General features: G+C 40.4%; 1 protein-coding gene across 1 annotated transcript in view; it reads right to left on the reverse strand.

Annotated features, from left to right (window-relative positions):
- Positions 1-14,599, reverse strand: part of LOC131972982 (RNA-binding Raly-like protein) — a 79,797-nt gene extending 65,198 nt beyond the window's left edge. The window contains exons 1-2 of the mRNA XM_059334815.1: positions 14,431-14,599; positions 2,299-2,371 (exon numbers count right to left, since the gene is read on the reverse strand). Coding sequence (XP_059190798.1) covers positions 2,299-2,371; positions 14,431-14,599 — 242 coding nt within the window. The remainder of the gene's footprint in view (positions 1-2,298; positions 2,372-14,430) is intronic.
- Positions 14,600-16,451: the final 1,852 nt, after the last annotated feature.

The following is a 16,451-nucleotide window of genomic DNA, read 5'->3' on the forward strand; positions in this document are numbered from 1 at the left end:
ATAAGGTTGTAATAGAATATATATCTCTTGACTATCTGACATGTATGCTGCGTGATAAAGATGACATCTTTCATAGAATATGGGACCCTTTTATGTTATACATTGGTATGAATATTTCAACCATATTTACACGAGGATTTACATAGGACTGGAACATGTGGGGTGCTTAACTGTCATTTATTTTTGTATCTATATCATTTCTGAATCATCTGTCGATATGTTTTTTGTTTTTTTTCTCTGTGTCTGTGAGCCGAGTTGTAGTGTAGTATAGCCCAGTGTGGGTTCTTTTTATTTTATTTTATATTTATATATTCTATTTTATTTGTTTGATTGTTCTTTGTGTTTGTTTGTTTTTCACTGTGTGCTGTGAAAATCAATAAACATATTGTTTTAAAAAAGAAAAGCTACAAATGTGTGTATTACATGTGGATTATTAAACAGATGCAACACCAAAATCATAATCCCTAAATTTCTCTTATAATCAAACCCCATCTTCAGCAGCGAAAGAAGTATTTATATCCTTATCTGCAGTAAAAGTACTAATACTACACTTTAAAAGTCCTGCATTAAAAATATAGTACTCTTAAGTAAGAGTAAGTAAGTATAATCAGGAAAATATGCTGAAAGTACATTATTAAAGTTGAATAATGTTCCCTGTGACTGTTATTAATTCTGAGAATTCATCTCTGTGAGGGCAAGTGAGCAATTAAGTGGCCATTGAGGGTTGGCAACAACCCCCAGGTGTGGGCAATTTTGCACTTCAATTGGAAATTCCAGCCATTCACAGCTCTGGCAGAGGGCGGTCTACACTTGTCACAATCAGCCTTGATGCAAGAAGTTCAATTACAATCACAGTATAATAACAGGGGCGTTTGCTGAAGCGGCAGCCGTCCTTGGCTAAGACGGACGAGGCTACGACAAGCAAGTTACCTGTGCAAGTTACCGAGCAAAGGGAACCAGTCCTATTCCCTCCCAGTCTTACAATATGTGCCACTCCATTCCTGTTGTTGTCTCCGGTCCACGCAGAAAACTGGCCAAAAGGTGCAGAAACCTAACTAACCTTCGGCCTCTCAAACAGTCTACTGATGAATTATTGCTGTAACAGCAGTCATCCAGGTGCAGGGGAAGATGATGAATTTGAACTAGCTGTCAGCACCTCTGACATGATTTTATTAATCCAAACATGACATGCATTTTGTTTCCCAACATATCTGAAACTTCACAACAAGTACAAAAGCAGCAGTACTGGCTATTTGAGAAAGTAATGTTAATAGCAGCATTGTGGGCCCTACTGGTCAGTTAAGAGTGCTGAGTCAGCAGTCAGTGAGAATACAAACAATCTATTGAACAGTTTTATTTAAAAACTATGAAATTGCGAATCACCGCAACTATGAGAGATCCATCAGCATAGAGTCCTAAATTAGGGTGACCATATTTTGATTTCCAAAAAAAGAGGACAATCGGCACGGCCTCGAGACACAAATTCAGAAAGGCTTCTCGGAGGTTGATGAACATGCTTTATTATGCTTCAATGGTGCAAAATTAACTTCTGTAATAAAATAAAATGAAATCTGTACAAACTTGTAACAAAATAATAGCTCTCGTAGACTCTTTTCAAATAAATGAATAAATAATATGAAATATTGTTCTAAATATGAACTCTTCTGTTAGAAAATCTAGCTTCAACAATATATCTCTTAATAACTCCAATAAGATAAATAATAGAAGTCTCACAAAGATCACAAGGAGCTTTGAGATCTCCAGCACCTTTATTAGACACTGAGACATATGTGCCAGCATTGCACACGGTGCACTCCGCCTCCCACCTGTCCCGACCGGGACGGTACGTCGGAAATTTTTTTTGCAGTTCATCTGTGAAGCTGCACTTACGCTTCGGCATTTCCCGTGCAATGCTGCTCCGCTGTTCGATCTGCCCTCTGTCTGCTCTGCTCTCTCTCTCTCTGTGTGTGCGCGGCGCTGACCCGCCCACAAGGCAGCCTCTTGGTAATTACGTTTCGCAAAATTGTGTGCAAAGCGCCGGTCAATTTACGTGCACGTGTACTGGTCCTGTGAAAAACAGTGAACACCGGACATTTTCGTGAATTTATAAAACCCGGCCGGACGCCCCGGACAGGACGTAAAAAGTGGACATGTCCAGGCAAAAGAGGACGCTTGGTCACCCTACATAAATATGCACAAACGAGATTAGCTGCAGACAGATGGACAGATAGCCACCACACTCCTCCTCTTCCTCCTCCTCCTAATCCACGGACGGACGGCGTAGTGTTGCAGACTCACCTGTTGGGGGCGTCGCTTCCTCGTTTGGCTGTCGTGGTGCGACCGGCTCTCAGCTCACCATTCATTCCAGCGTCTGGAAAACAGAAACAAGCTGTCAGATCAGGTTAGACATGGACACTGGTCATCTCACCACCTGACCTGGGGGAGACCGCGATGAAGCTGGACAGGCAACACACACACACACCACTGCACAGCAAGCAGAAAAAAACCCTCTGTGGCTCACACAACTTACAAAACTAAATTAATAGAGCAAAAAAACAAAAAAAAAACCACACACACACACAGGCGCAGCGGGCTCAGCCGGCCACCTTAACGAGCGGCCTGAGAGTCTAATTGGCCTCCATCTGTCAGACTGAAATTAATTTCCTCTCACATTTATGATGCTTACTCTCTCTTCAACAGCAAACATGCACCTGTCTGTCAGTCTGAGAGAGACAGACAGGTGCATGATCATTTTGGAAAACACCATAAACTCTTCGTGCTGCCTTCATGTGTTGAATCCTGATGTTGTGGTGGGAAGTAAAGGAGCGAATCCCCAAAACATCATCTGTATGTATGTATCTGTTCAACTGACAAAAAAAACCTCTACTGGCCATAGTAATAATGATTGTTATTATCTAAGGTCGGGTTGGATGGATGGATCGATCCATAAAACACGTTAACACACGATCCAAATGATTGAAAGGCACAAGCAGAGGTCATATATTTCATTAGTGGCCTCTGAGAACTTTTGCAGACTCGTGCTTTTTCCCTGAAGTGTGCACATATGGACGTTTCCATTGTCCAGCTAAAAACACAGTCACTGAACTAGAATGTGTCTAAAAAACTTCATTCAAAGCTAAAAAAAAAAAAAAAAGGCTCAAAAAGCTGCAGAGGAAATAACTAAACAGTTAACGTTTATATGTTTACAATTTCTTTCACATTTTTTACTGTAAAATTGAAAGTTTTAGTGTAAAAAAAAAAAACAATGCTGCCTTAATTTTATATTCAGCAATATTATGGATTTTTTTTCATTTTAAATAGAATTCACTGTAATTAACATTCAAGACAATTAAGCAATTGAAAAATAATAATGTACATTTTTTTAATAATGTCCCATTATATTAATTTACAGATTTCTACTTTTATTTTATTAGTGATAAAGGTAATTTATCTTTTTTTAAATGGCATTTGCACACGTTAAAATAAAAGAAAAAAAAGAAAACCCCTGTAAAATAATAGCCTCATTCTGTCTCCCTGGGAGATACATTGACCTCAGGCCGGCTAGGCGGGGGGGGGTTGTTTGTTTGTTTGACTGAACAAGCACATGCTTTCCTACCAAGGCTACGTTTACACGAGGACGGTCTGAACAGAAGACACAAAAGTGGCGTCGCGTCTTCACTTTTTATTCCTCGTTTAGACGAGCATTTTCGGGAGGAAATCTGCTGCATACGGTGACGCAAAAGTGTGTGAAATTCGATTGTATGCAGCCAGGCGGCATCACTTAAAGCGATAAGAGCATCTTTGGGCATGCAGAAGTTTTCACGCCACACATTTTCATCAGCTACTCCTTCCACAAAGTTCTCCACCATCACTAGATCTCCCAGGTCTCGTTCACAGCCGTCTGGCTCGCCTCCGACCAATTGCTGCATCCAAAATGTGATGGAGGTAATTCCAGATCCTTCTCTGTTCACTAATACTATCTCTACATATCCTGTACATTTGGTGGAAAGTGTGGGAGAAAGTGCCTGAGCGCTAGATGTACAGCACAGAGCACCTGCACGTCGACATGGTCTGTTTAGGCCAGAGTAGACCATCGCCTCACTAAAATTCACCGTAGAAGAGTCAACCGTGGACTCCTGCAGGGATGCTGAGAGGGTAAGCATAAAGGTGAGACATGGAGCTACCTATCCGACCCATGCCAGCTGGCGCATCATAGGCCTTAGGCAAAAGGCCGTTTGTGACGCCTCATTGGGGAGACGGACACCTAGCATCCAAGTTCAGGGTTTCATTGGGAGAGACGATGAGCACCGTCACTGTTGGTTCAATAGCCGGCATGCGACCCAGACCAGTCCCTCCAACATGCATGCAGCTCCCTTAGGTATTCCTCTGAAGGAGGCACTGTTCTGAGATAAACAAGTTTTACACGAGCGAACACGCTGCTGCTAACCATAAGAAGACATCACGACACACTGTATGCTGGGAGAGGGAGTGGACACACCAACAAGGTAATAAATAGACAAGAATACACACCCAGCCGAGAGGCCAACCTTCATTTGAATGTATGATGCTCCGAAGGAAGGGCGCTCACAATTTCGCTAACAATTTAGCTTCGGCTATTGCAGCTTCAGTTAGATATTTTAGCATATACTGACACTACAGCTGTAGTATACCTGCGACGCGAGAAGAACAAAGGAGCAGATCCTCTGATGACACTAGAAGATATAGCCTATCAGGGGTCATCAGGGGGTCACAGGTGACTTACATGCGCAAGACGAAGTCATTCAGTGTTTATGCACTGCCTCTGGTGGTCAGGGAGGTTGAAATAGAATCAGACCTACCTCAACAACATTAACATGCTCCTTACAAAAGTACATCAAAAATAATAATCCAATAATATAGTGACTGGGGATTTCCACCAGGCACGGAACGGTGTTAATCCGCGATAATCCTGAACATAAGGGAGACCGCGAGATCCCGTGTGTATAAAGTAAACAACAACAACCAACAGCTTACTTTGCTTCTCCGACGCGAAAGATCTTTTGATCTGACCATCTATCCTTATAAAAACAATGTGTTATGTCATAAATGATTGTATGGTGTTCCACTTCAACAATCAGACTCTCGTCGTCCATGTCTCCGACCCTCTGAGATCCTTTGATTGATTGATTGCTGATCTGGTGCCTCGGTCATAACATAATGTTGATTTACGTTGATTCTGTGTCAGATTTCCTGTCTGATGGGATCTGATCTGTGGTTTAGCAACGGTTTAGCAACGTCTCGCGGATAAAAATAGAAATGCTACAGATTGATAGTGCAGCGGACTGGAGAGCCGTGGCTGGGATGCTGCTGAACCATTCCATGGCGTACCCGGTGGAAATGCTCTCATTGATTAGCGTGGCAGCGATCAGCAACAGTGACTGCAGCACAGCCGTTCCGCGCCCGGTGGTAATCAGGCCTGAGTTTATAACAAGTACTTTTACTTTTGATACTTTAAGTACATTTTGATGCTGATACTTTTGTACTTTTGAATGCATGACTTTGACTTGTAGTGGAATAATTTCACAGTGTGGTATTACCATTTTTACTTAACCCATTGAAGCCTGGAAAGCGGATACGTCGTTTTGTAGTATTTGTATAAGCTCTCAAATACTTTTTGAATTTCATTTCTATCTGCTTCTATCAGAGGCTGAAAAATCTATTATTTAGTAGAAGCGTTGACACTTCTGTTGAATTTCCAGAAAAAAATCGCCCAGAGGTTTTACAGGAAGTTTTAGGCGTCAATGGGTTAAATAAGAGCTCTGAATCCTTGCTTTGCACTGCATCCAGGTGCAATTGCTGTGTTTACATATGCCCAAATGAACAGAACCTGAGCGTAAAACACTTGTCCAAACGAGTTCAGTGTGAACACTACCTGAGACAACACACTTGTCATTGTTGAGTGCATAAAGAACCTTTTAAGTTTCCTGTCTCCCTCCATGTCTTTAGTCATACTGAACTGCCTAGTCACCATTTGGATTTCGTAATTGAAAGCTGAGAGCAGCTTGTCTCTCCACAACCTCCATCAGAGCTCGGTGCACGGCTCCCAGGACCCCCCGCCTGTCAAGCCATGTTCGAGTAGGCAGCAGCTGGCCCTTGGCATCCCATCATGCCCCTCTCCCCACCCGCAGCGCTGACAGTCGGCGGCAAGGGTTGTTTATAGCTTCCACGCCGGCTGCAGCTTGTAGGACATTAGTCTTTTAGTGCGAGGTTTATGAGCGCCGTCACTCACCATCTGTTAACTGCCGGGGTGCCTTTAATCGCCCACCACCCCCCTCTCTCTTCCCTCCCCTGGAGATCGATAAGGCTGCCAGGTCGCCGCTACGCCCGTCGCGTGCTGAACGGGTGATTGTGCATCATCGACTGAGTGATTACAGCTATTTGCTTGCTTATTGCTTCAAATTGTTTGGACGACACATCAGTTTTCGGAGAGAGGTGGGGTGAAGATGGAGGGTTCTGGAGGAGAAAGAGAAGGGGAAAATGAGAGAGGAGGAGAGAAGGAAGAGAGAATTATGACAGGACAATTTCACACCCTCATGGTTATTGGTTTTCGGGGACAGGCTATTCAAAGTTTGGCAGGAAATCCAGAGCGTAGCAGAGGCCGGCTGCTGGCGTTGGGCTGAAGCAAAAACGATCATTTTTGCCCATGTTTGTTTTTAACTGTTTGTCTGGGAATATCTGTTTGCTGTATAGTGATGATGATGATGATGATTATGATGAATCTTCCTCCAACAGATCTGTGTCAGTTTGAGGTTCAGAGCGGCTGAACATTTTGGAGTTTAAAATCAAGCATCGGCACAAAAGTTTGGTTCAGTTGCTGCGTTTGATTCCACACAAATTGTGTCAAATTACAAACATTTTCCGAGAAATTTCAGTCTGTTGAATCAGCAAAAAGATCACAGTGGCAGAAGTCAATGATCCTTTTAGTGGCGACATTGAACTTAATACCAAAGCCACTTAATGTGCAAGCAGTAGGCAGGATTGGTCTCGACTCATTCCAATGTTTATTTCCATTTCTTTCATTAATTAGTAACCTGGAGGTGCATTAGGGTGTTGCATCTTGTGAGTTAATTGGCATACTTTCCTGATCATCAAAGTCTTTTCCTTTATTTCAGAACAGAAAAGCACTTCTCCGAGCTTCTCTCTAAAAGGAATCCAAACTGAAAATATCTACCCTGGTTGTTCTAACTTCCTAAAATGTACTTTTACAATATGTTATGATCAACTATCATGACCCTTGCATGGGGGTGGAACATTTCTGGTAAATTTTCTAGAAACTTTCCATGGCAAGTTAAGTTTGGGAATTTTGGATATATTCCTTTTCTTTGAACAACAAAAACATGAATGTTGAGTTAAATATTACTCCAGGTTTAATAATTTAATAATTCCTGGTTTGTTCCTGTTTATTTCCATAAATTCCCCTTAATTCCAAGGACAGTTTCCAACTTGGAAATTCCTGGAATTTAACACATTCAACCCGGATTCTGAAAAAAGGTTGTGTATCAGTATCTCTAAAGGTTTAGTGTGTCAAATTCAGAATTCAGATTGTATATTTACATAGACAAAAACGTAGCAATTCAAACATTATATATACTTTCTTTGTACGGTTTAAAATCTCACAAGAGGTCAGCAAATCACAGCATTCTGGTTTATCATTTACGTTACCAACTTTTATGGAAGTTAGGTTGTATAAACGCATCTCTAAATGATTTCTAGTTAACTTTGGCTCCCAAAATTGTACAATGTCATTTAGCAGATGCTTTTATCCAGAGCAACATACATTTGAGACTTAATACAACACAAGCAGAGAAGGAGTCAAAAGACAACACATGAGTAAGTGCCATGGGTTAAGTTCAGGTCCATTAGGATGTAGGTGCTATCAGGTGGTGCTCATAGTGCTTGGCTTGGCAAACTTTGGCTCCCAGCAATTCATGAATTTGAGGCACATTTACTAAAAAATAAAAAAAAAGTCTAATAGAAATGTAAGCAAAATGTGGTTGACAGATTATGACAACTGGTTCAAGTATTTTGCATGTGAAGACTGATGCAATCAGCTAATAGCCTGGCTAACACCAGACTATTCTCAAATGAGGTCTAGTCTGGCAACGAGCAATGGATTTCTCCGTAGAGGAGGTGTGGTTTACGATCCTCCAGAGCCGTTTATTGGGCGCTTAGAATGTCTATCAAAAGCGTCTGTAGGTAGCTCTTAGCCAATCAGATCAGTTATACCAGATGACGTAGTAGAGCAACAGAAATGGATGTTTGTTGTGTGTGTGTCTGTGAGAGAGTGTTGTTTGCTGCTTTGCTCCTCCAGTTCTCGCTTTCTGCAAGATTATTTATTTTCACGCTTTATTCCCCCTCATGTCATTCAGCCACACACATCCACTGATTTTATGGGCAATAAACAAGCTGCTGCGGGTCTCTGGGGGCTCCGCTGTCCGCGGTAGCGGGGCTATTAGCCGCTAGCGGCGCTAATAGCCCCGCTACCATAATGCCGGTGATCTCAGCGGAGCCGCCGAGAGACCTTTCGCCTTTCAACTTTCGCTCTAAACTATTTAAAACACCATCTACAGCTAAAGAGAGTTTTGCGTCTGCAGCAGCCATGTTACTACAAAACTACAAGCTTCCAAGTGCCGAGTAGTACGCGTCATCGTCTTGCCGTCCCTCCCCGCTCTGTGATTGGATCCCTAAAACAGGGCTAAGAATCCCCCCTGGTTGCCAGACTGGATGGAGGTTCGAAATTAAATTCGAGCGCGCAAGGCAGCCTGGGTATACCCAGGCTAATCAGCTAATACAGTGGTTCCCAAACTTTTTCTACTTCCCTTTTCTAACTAGAAATACTTTCAAACTGTCCCATTTAACCCCCTGGGTGGCTTCCACATAACACACTGGGGTGTGTCCTTATGAAGCCAATCGGCAAGAAAGAAAGACCTTTCCATATATTTGTTTTCATATTTGTGAAATTTGGTGTCGATTTATGATCTGATTTAAGTTTACCTTGCAGGCCTTGTTCTCATTTTGCTAATATTCCAGAACAATGAAATTATTTCAATATAGCCTTGCAGCACCCCCACTTTCATAACTATGCCCCCCCCCCCCCCCCCCCTCCCTCAATATTACATTTGCAACTGATAATGGAAAACAGCAGACATTTGTGCATCATTTGCAGGAATCTGGCTTTACAACTTGCTCAAAAGAACAAGAAACTGCACAAGTGACGAGATGATGGGGAGGTCAAACGTATGGTTTTAAGGAATTAAAATTTTGATCCGATAAAGATGTACCAAAGCAAATTCAAGTTTCTACAAATTTTTGTCATTCTCCGTCCTTCAACACAGTCTTTCTTCTGTAATGTGAGCCAGAAGAGAAGCAGAGACAGATTTAATGTCCAGGAACATTTACTGTAAATCTGTGTAACTTATTACCATCATGAGACCAACCAAGTCAGATATTCACCCACTCAACCAACAGAAGTTATTGCAGAAAAACATCAACTAAACTGGTTGTATCAAATAAAATTGAGGATTTGGGGTTAATAATTCCATGTTTTCAACGTGTATTAACTATCTTTTATGGTATCAAGAGACCTGTTTGAATGAATACACAAACTCACCAAACCTAGAAATTGTGTGTGTGTAAAAGTCCAAACATCAAACTGCATGTGGCCTGAACTCCACAGTTGGAACTACACTGCAAAAAAGCCAACTTGTATTTTTTGGCCTAAAACAGTGATTTAAGTTGGTAAAACTTGGAAATATAAATTACTGACATTTAGGGCAATAATGTAAGTTGCACAACAAATGAAGCCAGTTGTCTGCTCAAAAACAAGTTTGTGAGTTGTTGTTACTTATATCTTTAAGTTGGGGTTCACAACAAGGGACAATAGTTCTGCTAACGCTTATTTCTTTGTTGTGAAATGCGGTAAAATTCGGTCATTAGCGAAAGCTAGTGGCTAACTGATCCTAGCGGCGCTGCTTGTTACAGCTACAAGAGTAGCCATTAGTGTATCAATGCTAAACTAAAAATTGTGGTCGCAACATTAGCTGACATTTCATAGCATCGTTACAATCGTGCTAATTCAGCACATTGCAGAAGTTAGCAGAAGTAAGGATTAAAAGTTATTACAATGTAAAATTACAAATTCAAAAATCTGAATACAGAGTTGAGCAAACTCAAAAACAAAACTTAAAATATTTAGTTTAATTGTCCAACTTAAAATTTTATCGAAGTTTGTTGCCTTGAAATTTTGAGTTCACCCAACTTTTCTTTTTTTGCAGTGTACATCCAGGTGAGTTGATGACCTGGTTAATTGACTTCCTGTCAGGGTCTTTCCGTAAATCCTGCTCTGATATCTTCACAGCAACAAATAAAATCAGCTGCTGCAGAATCAAACCAAAAAGCAGCTCTGAAGGAAAATATATTTAAAAATCACTGCTTCTCACTCGGACCATCTGGAGACAACAGATCCATTTAACTTCCTGCTGCAGAGCACTCTTCATCTCCTCTATGGTCTCCTCCACATCCTGGATTCATTATTTTCTGTCTGTTCACTCAAATGATGTCTCAGTTCATCCTGAAACTCTGACACACAATAACTTCACTGATCATGTTTCATGAAACGGGAGGAAATGATGCGTCTCACAGCTCATTTCAGAGGATGGATGGCCTGTTTATGGCTGCAGCCAACAGTTTTTTATTGTGCATTTATAAAACCTGAATAAAAAACACCAGGAAAAAGATTAAATAAATAAATATATATATCTATAAATATTTTAAAGTTTTTGCGCTTGGCTGAGGTATAAAAGTTGGTGTGACAGACGGACAGACGAAACACATAAACATTACTGGATAAATATGAGTAAATCAAGGTAAATAGGAGCATTTTGATTTTATGAGATGTTTCCAAGCATGCAGATTGTTGTCATATGGCAGCAATATATCAATTGAACTTTTAGATATATTCTTATTTCATAATATTTCCTTTATTTAAGCAATTTTAGGCCAGATTTGAGAAGATTAGAAGATTTTTTTGATGCATTGATTGTTGAGTCTTATTCCCAGGTCGTTAAAAACTGTGTCGGTATTTGACGTTGTGACATTGGAGTGCAGTTATGGATCAGAAATGTTTAAGATTTATGTGTCCTGGAAGGTCACTATGTTGTTGAAACAGCAGCTCAGAAACCTTTGTTTTTTACATTGCTATATGTAGATCCTGTCTTTCTAACAAATTTAATTTGAGTCAGTATGTATCCAAAAATCCTACTCATTACATTTATGTTTTAGGTATGTTTTGATCAGTCCTGTCTGAAAGTGAGCGACCTCTCTAATGAACTTAGGCCCCGTTTACACAAAGACACTTGCGGGTAAAAACGCCAAAATATTTTATCGGAAGTGCCTTTCGTTTAGACGGTGACGGCGTTTTTGGGGCTTAAAAACGCAAAAATCTGAAACCACCCTCCAAAGTGGAAAAGTTAAATCCTCTCCTCCGTAGCGTGTCGTCTACACTGACAAGACACAAAACTCTGATCTGATCTGCTCACGTCACGTATGTGTTTACGTCACATACATGCTCCAGGACAGGAAAATAAACAAACGTGGGATTATTTCCATGGTGGGACCTTCAAGCTGCTCTGGCAGCTCTAATAAACTTACAGGAGTCTTTCCACCAAATGTACAGGATATGTACAGATAGTATTAGTGAACAGAGAAGGATCTGGAATTACCTCCATCACATTCTGGATGCAGCAATTGGTCGGAGGCGAGCCAGACGGCTGTGAACGAGACCTGGGAGATCTAGTGATGGTGGAGAACTTTGTAGAAGGAGTAGCTGATGAAAATGTGTGGCGTGAAAACTTCTGCATGCCCAAAGATGCTCTTATCGCTTTAAGTGATGCCGCCTGGCTGCATACAATCGAATTTCACACACTTTTGCGTCATCGTATGCAGCAGATTTCCTCCCGAAAATGCTCGTCTAAACGAGGAATAAAAAGTGAAGACGCGACGCCACTTTTGCGTCTTCTGTTCAGACCATCCTCGTGTGAACGGGGCCTTAAACCCACCAAAAAAAACTCTAAAACATTACATTCAGATCCTCTTCCACTCATTCTCGCAGCAGTAAAATAACATGTTAGAGTTTCAGGGTCACTTTTTCACACCCTAATGATCACAGCCTCTGCCGAAATGTTAGCAGACCACTTTCAGAAACTCCAGCACTGAAGAGAAACAACAGTGGTGTTTCTCGTCCGTGACCGTGGACGGCGGTGAGGATGTGATCGCTGACATTTCCCTGATTTTAATGGATGAATAAACACAACCTTGAACTTGACTCACAAGTAATGAGTGTGGAGGCTGAAGTAAATGCTGATCTTTATCGCTGTTAACACAGTTTTTATAAAAGAAAAGAGCTGGTTAATCTCAGAGAATCCAAATACAGTGGATACAGGGAAGTAAGTTTATTAATTACAATTCTGGACATTTTAAATTTTCATTTTTCAATAAGATTTCAATAAATTTGAAAGAGTTAAAGTGTCACCACTTCTTTTCACTTTACAGATATGAAGCCAGAAAATCCAAGATACTGCCGCTGCCATCTTGCTCTGGTGACATCATTTGGAGCCAGAGTCAATCATGATCTCACAACCCTGTTTTAAAGATTAAAATAACTAATTAAAATTAACACTTGAGTATTTATTCAACCTATTTATTGTTTTGTTTTTCTGCAGCCAGCCATCAGGGGCAATATAGATGTTTTGGCTTCACCGTTTGGGGGCTGTTACAACTTCTTTTAAGTGACAATAATATCGTAGATTGCAGTCATTTCTGGGACAATACATTTACCAAAAAATAGTTTGTAAATAAATTGTGACAGGCCTATGTTACCGTCAGAAAAGGGGTAGTGATGATGGCCACATAAATCATGGCGCGTAGAAGTTACTTCAGATAACATAGGCCCCGTTAACACTTGGTTTTAAAATGTGTCTTGGGCGATCAGATCACAAATGGTCGCATTTTAACAAATGCATCTTATAATGTAACAAACAGGACACATTGTCCTGTTACCTCCTTGTCCACAAATACGTCATCAATGCAGTTAGTGTGGTGGTTGTTAATGGAGAAGAGGACAGATGTATGTGGTTGGGGTGCAAGTGAAACCAGATGTCTAATTTTGATTTTGGCAGAAGATTCAGTCTGAATAGAAAACTTGCTGACTCATCGTTACCGGCATAGTACAAACAGGTATAAACAGCGATGTGTCTCATCGGTCCACTTGTGATCCGAATGCCCAAGTCACATGTTAAAACCAAGTCATACTTTTGTTTCCACATGGGATACAAACACCCATCTCCTGGTTGAAAGACTCATCCACCCCCTCGCATACCTGCCTAAACGGACTTTATCGTTCTTAATACTGTAGTGTAAATCTGTTGAAAATATACAGGTAATATAAGAAATGAATGCATGACATGACCTGGCAAAAGGTAGGATTTCAGTTTTTATGGGAAAGGAAAAACTCATTAGACAAGTCAGCTTAGCATATCCGAAGCGGATGCTCTGGTCGATACGATAACATTAGAATAGGAATCTGACCTCCCAAGTGTGCTCTTATATCAAAAGTGGAACATAACAGGAAATTACAGGACATTGAACTTTGGTTACACAGAAATAATTACGCACGAACCTGCAAACTAAAAAGAGAAACACAGGGCTTTGTCTCCTCAGAGTTGTTCTGATATTTGGATTTGTCTGTCACCTTTGGCATCTGTATCTGTTTTTGATACGTACAATAAATCCCGCACAAGACTGTAATTCGAATCTACCTGGTCGTCAAGTGTTTTTCTTTTAAGATTTTCTACGACAATACTCCATATCTTTGCTTCCACATTTGCTTTTACACTGTTCTGCCTTGGTTTCTTCATAATTACTGCTGCCAATAGAGGGTGCCACCAACTAAAAACGTTAACATTTCAGGATGTGGACAAGAGGAACGGTGACCACCTCTGTCACATCCAACTGCCCAGGTGTCAAACTGAAACTGGCCCTGACAGGGCAACACCCCCTCATGTTAATGAATGAATAAATTAATGAATGAATGAATGAATGTGAGCTCTGCACAGTTTACAACAAGAAGTTGTCAGTGCTGCTCTTATTTAACTAGTTGTTTTCATATTAAGTTAGCAATGAAGCTGAAGTGGCTGCAGCTGCACACACACACACACACACACACACACAAAGAAAGAAAAACACAAAACCATGTGCATACAACACACACTTACACTTTTCCTCACAGTCTCTGAACAATTATACTGCAACAAAAGATCAGTTTCAACATCTTCTCAAATGCACTGATGCTGCAGTGTGTGTGTGTGTGTGTGTGTGTGTGTGTGTGGCACTCACGTCTGTCTCGGTGGCAGTCGCTCCTGAAATGGGTCATGTTGAGAGAAGAAGAAGAAGAAGGGAGGAAGAGGAGGAGATAAAACCTGAAGACTGAGAGTGTCTGACTGATGCTTCCCTCACTGAGAGAGAGAGAGAGGTGACCGCTGAGTATGGCAGTGGGTCGTACCATGTAGCACTCCACTGAGAGGGGTGGTAGAGGAGGAGGGGAGGAGGAGGAGGAGGAGGAGGAGGAGGAGGAGGAGGAGGAGGAGGAGGAGGAGGAGAAGGAGGAAGCCGGTTTATTTATCGGGTAAGAAGGAGGGTTGTCTGAGATGAGACAGAGATGTGACAACACTGGTACGGGTGGTAGTGCAAAACAGGTAAAAGTGGACTCAGTAGAAGCTGAGCTAAGCTACACCTCCTCACCAAATGTAAAAAATGTGAACTAATTAGAGAAACATATTTCCAAAAATTTGAATCTGTCAAAAAAGGTTTTTTAAAATGGTCAGATGAGGAAAAACTGCCGCTGCTCCTCGGGGAAGAGTCACAGAGCTCTAGATTAGATTAGCAGCAGTCTATGTTTCTGCCTGTCACACACAGCTGTTGGTTGTTTTGTTTTTATTTTTTATTTTATTTTCTCTTCTTTTTTTTTTTTGCTGGGACAGTTAGATTGTATAAATTATATGTTGATTGTAATTCAATGATTGTAAATATTGCTTTCTTTTATTGTTATTAGTTTTTCTTTTCTTTTAAAATGAATAACAGAATTTTAATAATTTATTGTAAATATTGCTTTCGTTATCTTGTTATCTTTTTTTCTGATGCTTGCTTTGGCAATATATACATTGTTACGTCATGCCAATAAAGCCAATTGAATTGAAATTGAATTGAGAATAAAACATAAAACAAAACAGAAGGAAACACAGGACAGAGCTTTTGTTGGGAAGTTTTTCACCTCAATCCTGTGAATTCAGGTCAAATAAGTGGAAGGTGATTCTCAGTATTTGTCCTGTGGAGATGCTATGCCCCCTAGTGGAGGAAAACATGGTTGTTTACAAATGGAATTGCAATTAATTTCCTTTTGATATCTGCTCTGTAAATCACGTCTTATGTTCTCCTGTAAGACAAATAAAGAAACCAGAAGGCAAAAACATTTGATATCTATATTTTTAATTAATCAAAATATGTACTAATATAAATAATAATTATGGACTTTGTTTCTATACTGCCTTTCGCAACCACAATTACAAGGTGCTTAACAAAATACAATACCACACTATAGACCAGCTATTCTCAACCTTGGGGTCGGGACCCCAATTGGGGTCACCAAATCATTTAGGAAGTCAGCTCTGTCTCCACTGTGTTAAAGTGTTCATGTGTTAATGTGTTTTAGTCTTTTTGGTCACTTAATGTCTTTTTTTTGGTCATTTTGTGTCTTTTTTGATCATTTTGTGGTCAATTTGTGTCTTTTTTGGTTATTTTGTTTCCTTTTTTTGGTAATTTTCTGTCTTTTTTTGTCGTTTTCAGTCTTTTTGGTAATTTTGTTTCTTTTTTGGGTCATTTTGTGTCTTTTCTAGTCATTTTGTGTCTTTTTTGGTCATTTTGTGTCTTTTCTAGTCATTTTGTGTCTTTTTTTATAATTTTGTGGTCAATTTGTGTCTTTTTGTGGTCATTTTGTTTCCTTTTTTGGTCATTTTGTTTCTTTTTTGGGTGATCTGAACTGTGCGTGTGAGATTCTGTTCAGTGAGCGGGGGTCGCGGACAACATGCATGTTAAATTGGGGGTCGCGACTCAAAAAGGTTGAGAACTACTGCTATAGACGTGTGAGATATTGATTTATAAAAAATTAAGTTGAAGTTGTAAGATTTTGTCAGACATAGAAAGATATAACAAAGTGTAAGTCACTACCCAAATACATTTATGTGTTCTTTACATTGACATGGATGTTAAATGTGACTCCACAAGTACAAAAGTTTATTATGAATTTTTTTTTTACATTTGTAGTCAGCGGAGCCTTGGAGTGTGAATGAAAAAGAGGAAGC

Source organism: Centropristis striata, chromosome 6 (genome assembly GCF_030273125.1).
Source record: "Centropristis striata isolate RG_2023a ecotype Rhode Island chromosome 6, C.striata_1.0, whole genome shotgun sequence".
NCBI lineage: Eukaryota > Metazoa > Chordata > Actinopteri > Perciformes > Serranidae > Centropristis > Centropristis striata.